Source organism: Fopius arisanus, unplaced genomic scaffold (assembly GCF_000806365.1).
Source record: "Fopius arisanus strain USDA-PBARC FA_bdor unplaced genomic scaffold, ASM80636v1 scaffold00078, whole genome shotgun sequence".
NCBI classification, from domain to species: Eukaryota; Metazoa; Arthropoda; class Insecta; order Hymenoptera; family Braconidae; genus Fopius; species Fopius arisanus.
In genome coordinates, this window is record NW_011887817.1 from 295,511 (window position 1) to 305,155 (window position 9,645).

At 36.2% G+C, this 9,645-nt stretch overlaps 3 protein-coding genes across 8 annotated transcripts in view; 1 reads left to right on the forward strand and 2 right to left on the reverse strand.

Annotated features, from left to right (window-relative positions):
• Window positions 1–9,645, forward strand: part of LOC105270112 (uncharacterized) — a 56,537-nt gene that overhangs the window by 2,332 nt on the left and 44,560 nt on the right. The gene's annotated exons all lie outside the window — the stretch shown is intronic.
• Window positions 793–4,466, reverse strand: LOC105270115 (uncharacterized). The gene is made up of 2 exons (XM_011310832.1): window positions 4,004–4,466; window positions 793–3,459 (listed from the first exon to the last, which is right to left on the reverse strand). Exons 1-2 carry the CDS (start codon window positions 4,374–4,376, stop codon window positions 3,140–3,142), a joined length of 693 nt encoding a protein of 230 aa, XP_011309134.1. The 5' UTR covers window positions 4,377–4,466; the 3' UTR covers window positions 793–3,139.
• Xport-A (exit protein of rhodopsin and TRP A) lies at window positions 4,573–6,189 on the reverse strand. 4 transcript variants are annotated; one of them, XM_011310828.1, is made up of 4 exons: window positions 6,064–6,146; window positions 5,697–5,989; window positions 5,196–5,335; window positions 4,573–4,918 (listed from the first exon to the last, which is right to left on the reverse strand). In XM_011310828.1, the coding sequence occupies exons 3-4, from the start codon at window positions 5,218–5,220 to the stop codon at window positions 4,656–4,658; spliced, it is 288 nt and encodes a 95-aa protein (XP_011309130.1). In that variant the 5' UTR covers window positions 5,221–5,335; window positions 5,697–5,989; window positions 6,064–6,146; the 3' UTR covers window positions 4,573–4,655. The 4 variants fall into 4 exon arrangements, with proteins under 4 accessions (XP_011309130.1, XP_011309131.1, XP_011309132.1 ...); XM_011310829.1 differs by lacking the exon at window positions 5,697–5,989 and having other exon boundaries at window positions 6,064–6,079; XM_011310830.1 differs by lacking the exons at window positions 5,196–5,335; window positions 5,697–5,989 and having other exon boundaries at window positions 6,134–6,189.

A 9,645-nucleotide genomic window follows, 5' to 3' on the forward strand; every position in this document is an offset into this window, starting at 1 on the left:
TCGTTGAGTTTGAAATAATTTCTTCTATGAGTACTTGCCATTTTTGATAAAGATCATTAAGGCGGAGATGTGTAAATCAATTATGAAGTACGTAGTCTTGAGGCTCTAATTAGAGATCTAGGAAGTTGTTGAGGAAATAGTGACCTGGAATTCGGTTTTCATCGGTCGACCGTGATTTTTCAAGGTTTTGTAGGCTTTGCTCGAGGCGATTGAGGCAATTTTTTTCTGTTGCAATGACATGACGAATGTGAGCAACCGTTTTAATGTGGAGCAGACTGACTCGAATGTGCAGATGTAACGGTGTCAAGTGCGATGTGCAACAAGTTTTTGCATAACGAGGTGAACACGAGGTTTGTGGGTAGTTATCGATGACTTACATCAACAAATTGCTGAGACAAGTGTTTGTGTACAGTTCAAAAGAAATGTTCGTAAGGGGAAATTTTATTTCATCCAGATATTGTAGATATCAGCGATAAAATTATATTGTGGACATTATCATGGATTTTATTTTATAATTTCTTAGTTAATCCTCATATAATTACCAGAAAATTTCATACTCTGCTGCTCCATTGGATGTAGGAGATGTGCAAAAATAAGGATTATGAAAATTTTGGTAATTAAAATGAATGAACGAATTCGCTCATAAACAAGACAATCCAAGAACGGGTGGATTGGGTAAATTTTCAGTGGATTATTTCGGATTTGGTTAAAAATAGAAAAATACGATTCATACGATGGAATTGACTGCCTTCTACGGCTCCAAAACCTCTCAGTTGTAGACCACACAAAACGGAGGAAAACAAATTTCTTATATTAGCGCCAGGATGGCAAACAAGAAAGCAATATTTTGATTCGATTCAGTGTAGCATACAAGCAGAAAATCTGCCATGTAAATATACTTGAGTCCAGAATGCCTATCTCTTCGCGATATTCCCATCTAAATTCTTTTCTCACTTTTTTTGCGCAGATGAATATATCTACTTATTGGTACGAATAATTATTACTCTCGATGCATATTCACAAGTGGTTGTGGATTGTTGTTGGCACGACCTTCATGAGCTCTGCAATATTCTTAATAAATATTTGCACATTATCGGGAGTTTTTTATTTCAATTCCATTCAAGGTCGAATTGTTTAAGAAAGGAAATTAAGAAAATTCAATTTAGGGAACTTTCATTATTTCTAATCATCGTTACTGTTGTAGAAACCAGAAATAGAATTGAATTTTGAGTAACAAAATCTAGATACATTTTTCACAATTGTTTTTTAGTTTATATTCGGTAACATTAAATTAGGGAGAAAGAATATAAATTTTTGAGGCAATTTGTTTAAAAAAAATATGTAACTACGATTTTTTAAAAACTGATGCTCAATCGAGGAAACTTGAATTACATGGAGAGAAATTCTCTAGAAAAATTTTAGTGCTAGCCTGGGAACAGGGGCGCAAAGTGCCCTCCTCTCAGATTCTCCAATGTCTACCGTTAGAAAGGATTTGAAACATCTAAAAAAATGGAGAATTCACGATTGGAAGAACCTTTATAAAATAATGGATAAATTGCTCTTCTTCAATTCCGAAATTCCCAACGATTTCCATCCGTTAATCAGAGAAAGTATTTTAAAAATTAATACCCAATTCGTTCATTATTTTTTTATCAAAAGAATTTCGAGATGGGCCGTTAGAAATTCCTTAAAATTTCAATCCTAAAGTCATTTGAAAAATACAAATTTTAGAAAAATATGTTTGGTACATTTTTTTCCTGAATAAATTTCAAAGTCTTGATTTCTGGTTCATGAAATCGTTAGAACCCATGGAAATCGTGAAAAAATGTGGTCGCAGATTGTCCTTGGCACGACCGTCATGAATTCTCCAAATTTTTCTCTTCTTATGATGAACAATTCTCGGTTGATGTACGATAATTAGCATTTGACATTGACTGCGATTAATCGGTTATTCTTATTCAGTAGCACCTGCAAGGCTAATCCATTTTTGGTCTTTGTGTACTCGCATCGCATATTTATCCGGTGGGAAGTGCTTTCAATGTTAATACAACAAGAAAAATGAGTGTTCTTTATTATGTTTTGAAGCTGGAACTCATACTCAGTGCGTAATGAATGCGCGGTTCGGTCATGAAAGAATCCGGTTTTTAATCAAAAACAGGAGATACTCAATTCATTTTTGCCAATGCTTGCACGTACAATGACGTCACTCTATTTTTTCCACTAATTATTCTTGATATTCTTACGAGACATATTATTCATTCATTGATAAGACGATTGACAATAATTATCGGTAATTAAAAATATCGTACGAGAGACCGGTCATTCCAGTGGAATAGCGACACAAAGTGTTTTAATTTTTTTAATTTTTTAATTCTCCAGTAAACATTGAAAACAATTACAGATAAATCAAATGATCTGGGAAATTTCTGACTGATTCCGCCTGAAACTCAAATGCCGATTCCCATTCGAAGTTTTTTCATAGCATTTATTCATCGATAATAGGATTATTAACAAATTGAATTAATTACAAACAATGAAGTTTTTCCAAATAATTTCATCGTAATTTTTGTATGATTTTTTTTATATCAAATTGATTTTTATTGGAGAAATGATTAAATTTCAGGTTTTTTTGAGAATTTAATACACTTCGGCGCCAATTCACATCAAATATTCATATTAAATAAAAAAATCAAATAAATTAAAGAATTCCCGTGTTTATAGTGGTAATTGCTGCAAAAATGCTGGAATTCTTCAGAATTTTCAATTTCAAAGCTTCAATTTTCTCGTGCTAATTCATATAACGAACTGACAATAAAATTCCCTTTGTTAAAATAGTAATTTCCATTGAACAGCAGGAAAAGGCGAGTATGATTATCCCGACAAATAGCAAACCCTCGTTCATCACGAGATAAAAGACATCTTTTCAAGATTGAAGAGCTAGCAAGCGTGTGACATCGATTGCTTCCGCCGGAAGTTTCCGTGAGCCATTCGTACAGTTACAACTTGTGTAAATTTTTTTTTCCAATACCCATCAGCATTTACCTCACAAAAGCACTCGCACTGAGAATAACAAATTCTGACTCATCCACTTCATTATTCATCCACACGAAATTAGATTGAAGACTGAAAGGCCATCGATTTATGGCCACGTTTTGGTTTCACTGCAGTCACCCTCGTACTCCAAACTGATAGGACAAAATTCGTCCTCAGTAACTCTATCAAGATTCCCAATATCCGCTTTTGGCTTGAAGCCCAGTTTCGATACAAGAATACCCTCAGGTGTTTCTTCATCCTCAAACTCGGTGAAGTCGTCATCCTCAATGGCCATTTTCTTCTTGACCTCTTCAAAGTCCTTCTCTGTCAGCGTTATTGTTTTGACTTTTTTCCGCTTGCCCTTCGGTGACTCCTGACTCTGCAAAATAATTTTTCTCGATTTCTCACGCTTCGCACCTGAAGACACTGCACACAGAGAAAAAAAATCTTATTCTCTCAAATTAATTCGGAATTTTCGGGGATAAATCCCAAATTTCTAGGGATTCTTGACACTAAGTTACGTTATTTCAGACAAATATCTGAAGACCAATCCCGTGCGAAAAGCGATTTAGGATTAAGTGAGTAGGATCCCGTTATAGTCGCACGTCTCCTCAATTTCGTTTTTCGCGTGTCCTTCGGTTTCCCCATTCTACTACTACTACAATCCGTTGTTTCGTCCGAAAAAAAATTAGTTCACCGTGGCCGCGAGCGTGTGGTGGGGGTAGTCACATATAGTCGGATTCCCCAAATTCGCTTCCCCTCCAGCCCCATGCGCGTGACTACAACGAAAGTCTAGGATATACGCGAAATATATATAAATTATGCACACTTATACATAAGCACGTATAAATATATATATAATATATGATATATATCTGATGTATACAGCTGCGTTTAAAAATGCTGTATGTCGTGTATACATCATATAATTATTCGCATAAATAATTATATTTGCGGAAGTGATTCTCACCGCGGTATGCACTCCTATCGCTTTCCTCTTTACTCTCCTCCATCCTGAGATTATCATCCGCGACATTCGACACGTTTTCCTCCAATATTGAAGGTGATATCGATGAAATTTTATCTCCCTCAAGTGCCACTGCCTTATCGACCGGACACGAATCGAGTTGACAGGAATCCAAAAACTCCTGGGGAGTATGAACTTCCACCGGAGGCACTTTCTGCGCCATATCCGCCCTCATTCTCGGATTCTTCTCAAATTCCTCTTTCAAGTACTTGTCGAATCTGTTCTTGAAGTAGCCGTCGATCATCTTCCATATACTGGTACTGTACCAACTGAGTACAGCCACGAGGACAATTCCACGAAGTGCAAAAGCAAGCATCGCGAATCCAACGAATCGCTTCTTTTTTCCAAAAACAAGTACTTGAATGCCAGAAGCTTATCCGTTTGCCTTCAGTTACGTCTTGAAATAACGCGATTATCACAGAGTGCTTCGAAAATCAATACCTCCCTTCTAGAATCAACTGAAACGAAGAGGTAAACTTAATATCGAGGGTAAACACTTTTTTAATCGTCTCTGAAGCGTTTCAATTTCAGTAACACTAATTCGATACTTTTTTTGAAAAAAAAAGAAAAAATAATAGCTTCTGTAATTGAGAAATCACTCGTCATCCTCTCCCATTATGTACTCCTTGATGATGGTGTATGTCTGCTGCATATTTGGCCAGGCTATTGTTATGAAGACGAGGAGTGAATTGGCTATTACGAACAGCCTCATCATTTCAATGCCATCCACCGATCGCAACCAATCACTGAAGCCCTGATTATGCTCATCATCGTCATTAACATCGTCCACCTTCTTCTCCTTTGTCTCCAATTCCTGCTTGTCCTGTCTGCCCTTTTTCTTCATCTTGTCATGATACCCTGCAAGATAATTCAGTTCTCGTTAAGATCGAGTGATTTTTCCTTGGGAGAATGGGACTTTTTACTCCAACCATCTTAGAATAAAACATTAAATTTCGTGGGCGGTTGATTTCCGGGAATGAAAGCGAGAGATTTTCCGAGTTTCACTCGGAATTCAACGGAATTTTAAAACCGGATTTGAAGACGAGGTTCTTCAATTTATTTGAATTTTCAGAAAAGCGACACTTTTATCAGTCTTTCTCTCTGAAATTCTAGCAACATTCAAGAATATTCTTACCGGACTTCCTCGGCTTACTGTTCATTTCCCGGGAAAAGTGGAACGGAGATTTACACTTATCTTTGATTTTTCCACAGAATTCCGAATATTCAGTGATAAGATGTCCTGAAATTTCGTTTCGATTTCCTCAATTCTCAGTTCTGCGTTGTTGTTTTTTTTTTAATTTCATGGAACATATAGAAAATAATTTTCATGGAAGCCATATTTTAATGTACTCCACGATTCTTTTTTATTTTTCACGATTTCCAGGAATAGATTTGATAACATGAATTTTCGGACTGATTTCAAAAATAGAGCATCAATTATTGATTATTTTCCGATTGATTAAAAACTCAGAAAAATTATTATCTGAATTCTCAATATTTTTAAAATTTCAAAAACATCAATAAAAAAACATAAAATTGCCGATAACTTGAATCCCCTAAATTAACCGATTCAATAAAAAAAATTCTCCAGAAATACAGCGTTACTTAATCGTAAAAAATTCAAAAGTTTTTTCACTTGAATTTGCTATAGTGGAATATTCCAAAAGTGTTATGAGGGTGTATTTTTTATTCATCAAAGCGAAGAAAGGGGAGTTATCATCGAATCTTTGAGATATTCAGTAAGAGAGGTAGATGTGGGTGGTGTAAAAGGGTCTGGAAATGGAGAACGTTATCACGAGGGAGCAGACACTCAAGAGCTTCTCCACTCTATCTGCCACTAGCCAACTTTGTCCTTCATCATTCTCCATTTGAACTCGAGCGACGTGGAGACTGGGTCGAAAACCACCGAAACTAGGTGCACCACTGACACTGTCCGTCCAACCAAAGCCACAGGTTGCGAATTAGAACGTCAGTTCTCTCTAATTCAGTCGTAATATACTCACATTGCGGTGATACCAGGTTTTAATTTAAAGCATGATAGAGTGACAACACGTTGAAGGGAATGGAACTCACCTCGACGTTCCACCCAAGCTATTCTACCACTGATGTCGACCTTTTCACTGGAGGCGTTAGGCTCTACCATCCAGGAAAAATATATCAGGGGCTTCCCACTGCAATCCATAAGCTTATTACAGATTACCCAGTAGTGCACAAGTCATCTCGATCGAGTTTATTTCAATTTTCTCCTGCACTCCGACGATTTCATGATTTTCAACTTTACTCGCAATGGACATGAATGCTAGGTCACATCATTCAGACTTATCATTTAATCATCAAAATATCTTAATAAAAATAATTCACTCGGTCGGTAGTTTTTGGAAAGTGATGGCCATCGATCGGTGAGGATCGTAAAGTGTGGGTTCTTCATTAAGTCTATCTTCGTGTTCACTTTCTGGGCTATCAATCTGCCGATGCAAATGCGGTCTTAATGCAGCGTAGGGTATTTCGGCGTTCAAGATGTGGCTTGAGGCGTTTTAGGCCGCACAGTGGGTCCTAAGGAGACCTGAGTAAGCTGGATCACACACTTGCTTGCCTCATGGGTTTTGATATTGGTTGACTTTGGAGATTATCGAATTATCCGAAGCCTTGGAACAACGGGTAGAGTTCAAAGACATTGAGAAGAAAATTTACTAAAATCCAGATTATATTGTTCATTATATCGTGTGGTCAATTGACACAATGAAAAGTATTGATTTCATCGGGTTGCGCTGTTGGAAAATTATTATGGAAATTTCGAGTAAAGGACTTGACATTTTCAACAAGGACAAGCGGACTTGATATGTCTGGGGAATTTTTCATTGACGAGTTAGTTAATGTTTTCTTTTCTCTTTTCTAGAATTTTTTATTCATAGTCTAATAAATATTCAATGATTTTGAAGAACTATAGTCATTACTCTCGGGTATTGGTACTGGAAAATCAGATAAAGTTATAACTAAAATGTCTAAAAAATTTTAATATTCGGATAAATCTTGGTGTACACCTTTAACGATCTTGAATGAAAATTCACGAATCCTCTGTTATTGGAGTGAAATTGCTTTCTGTCGGGGATAGCTCAACAATTGAATAATGTACAGTAAAATCTGAGGGTGGAGACTCAAATAAACTCTCTGGAATTGCATTAAGAATGTTCTGCAATTACGTAGAACCAACCGGCGCCTCACAATACAATTGTACCGAAAACTTCGAGTTTCTCATTCGCGCGATCTTTTCAAAGGTCAGCTGAATAATTCCAAAATTATTCTAAATACTCTGCCGACGCAAGTCAGCACTACTAACTTCGTAACCATTCGCAGCATTCGCCCGCAGAGCAATTAAAACGATTAAACCCGATTTTCCTTTAATTTCTGCATAATTTTTTGACGGCATTAACCGAAAAATGAGAAATTCTTCATGAATTTCAAGAATTAATCCACAAACGACGTAATATCATTTGAGAAACAATAACTCATAAAATTTTCCATTAAAAAAAGTCGATGCAATTTACCAGTAAACATTCATATAAAATAGAAAGTAAATTAAAGAAATTACTCTCATGAGATGAAAAATTCTGGTAATAAATCCATTGACTTGCCAGTAAGCAATATTTATGATTTAAATGTGTGGATTTAATAATTAATAAATTACATAAAAATCCACACATTGAAAATATTCCCGAATTTAATCGGTAGAGTAATTTTTTAATGTGAGAAAATTCCGTGTATGTGATATTTTGCGAGCAGAATGCCTTGAAAACTACCGTGCAAGAGACACTTGTCACATGCATTCAATAAAATTCCCTTGTCACTGAACACATAAATTCATCCTACCCCATTTACCATTTCCCCCCAGTTGCAGGGAGAGGAGTCGAGATTTGCCAATACTTTTCCTCACCCCCAGTAGTTTTGAATAAACTCCAGCCGATGTAGGCCATATTCCAACGCATCACCGTCGGAGTTACTTAAGTGAACCTCACGTACCTTTTTCTTCCTTATTTTTTTATATCTTTACCTTTTACCTCTGCCTGGAGCAGACGATCTCTGTACTATGTTTAGGGATATATCATCCAAGTTTGTATACGGATTTTGCGTGGGTGAGAGCGCAGTCTATCGGAGGGTGAGATTTACCCGGCTGTTTCCAAGACTACGTACTCGAAATATTCTCGTGGATGATGAAATTTAATTCACCCTCCGATGCGTATTGGAAAGAGATTTGCCCGGCATTCAGGGCCCATGAAGTTCTCCGCGATATTCCGTTCTAGAGGGTAAAAGCAAACTTTTAGAAAATTACGCTTGAAATTTCGAGGAAGCGATCGTTAACAAGCAGATCTAACGTGAAAGGTAAAAAAAAAATTTTGTGCATACCTCCATAGTCTAGGTCTTCAAAAATAATACATCAAAATTTCAAGTGAGTGTCGAGAAATTACCGGACGTTGAGTGGTAATTGTGAAAGAATTGTCATTTTAACTCAGTGATGTAATTTTCACTCCGATTCATATAAATTGCACGGACTACTTGAAATTGATAAACAAATTGGAGATACGTTTAATATAAATAAAAGATTGTAAATAATCTTTAATTCCCGGTTTCGACACTTAAATTATTTACAACAATAATTAACTGATTGAAAGCTCAAAAAACTGATTGAAATTACTGATTGAAATTCGCTGATTGAAAAGCAGAAATACTTGCACTGACCCGTGAGAAATGAATTCCTGAAATAGCCAATTTCGTCGGTAGAAATTAATATTTTTCCGCAAATAGTCTACATTAATTATTGGTGAATTTCCAGGACTCATTTAGAAACGCAATTACATGGTTAACGGAGGTTTTTATGACCTGAAAAGGTCTGTGCAAGAAATATTACGTTTCGAGCGGTTCATTGAATTTGTGTAAATATATGGAATTAATTCAAATGTGTTGCACTGTGGAAATAATGAATATTGTTTGAAATTACCCGGAGAGAGTGAGTGAATATCCAGTATTGTCGGTATGAATTGAGGGTGAGGAGTTGTGTAGGCGAGGGATCGATAATTCATTTTCGTAGGTTAATTGGATGCTGATGATTGCGGAGGCGTAGATATTGCGAGTTTCAGATTCTTTGATTATTGAGGTAATTAAATGGCCAGAGGTCAATTCCCTTACTCCCAATTCCTGCACGGGCAATTATTTAGAGGGATATTTATCCTGACGACTAAACTGGTGAAGAATTCCACATCAATTCAATATAATAATTATTATAGTCATCGTAATTATTATTTTACAATTGCAGGAAGGGGGAATGTTCTCAAAATATTTTGTTTATGGGATTGTATAAATTTGACAATTAGACAATTAGACAATTAGACAAGAGTATTCAAGTAGATCTCGGCCGAGTTTGATTTTGTGAATAACATCAATGAATTCTGCTGCTTCAATTTTAAAACTTCCGCTGGGTGATGATGTATTTGCTCCAAGAATTTAATTTTGTGATATAAAGTTGTTCTTTCACTGAGCGTTTCGTGTTCTGATGATCAGTCGAACGGATTTCATTGATTTGGTCTTTTCAG

Coding starts and splice junctions, on each gene's coding strand:
- LOC105270115 (XM_011310832.1), bottom strand. CDS start 4,376: ATGCTTGCTTTTGCACTTCGTGGAATTGTCCTCGTGGCTGTACTCAGT. Junction 3,460..4,003: donor CGATAGGAGTGCATACCGCG/GTGAGAATCACT, acceptor CTCTGTGTGCAG/TGTCTTCAGGTGCGAAGCGT.
- Xport-A (XM_011310828.1), bottom strand. CDS start 5,220: ATGAACAGTAAGCCGAGGAAGTCCG. Junction 4,919..5,195: donor CAGTAAGCCGAGGAAGTCCG/GTAAGAATATTC, acceptor ATTATCTTGCAG/GGTATCATGACAAGATGAAG.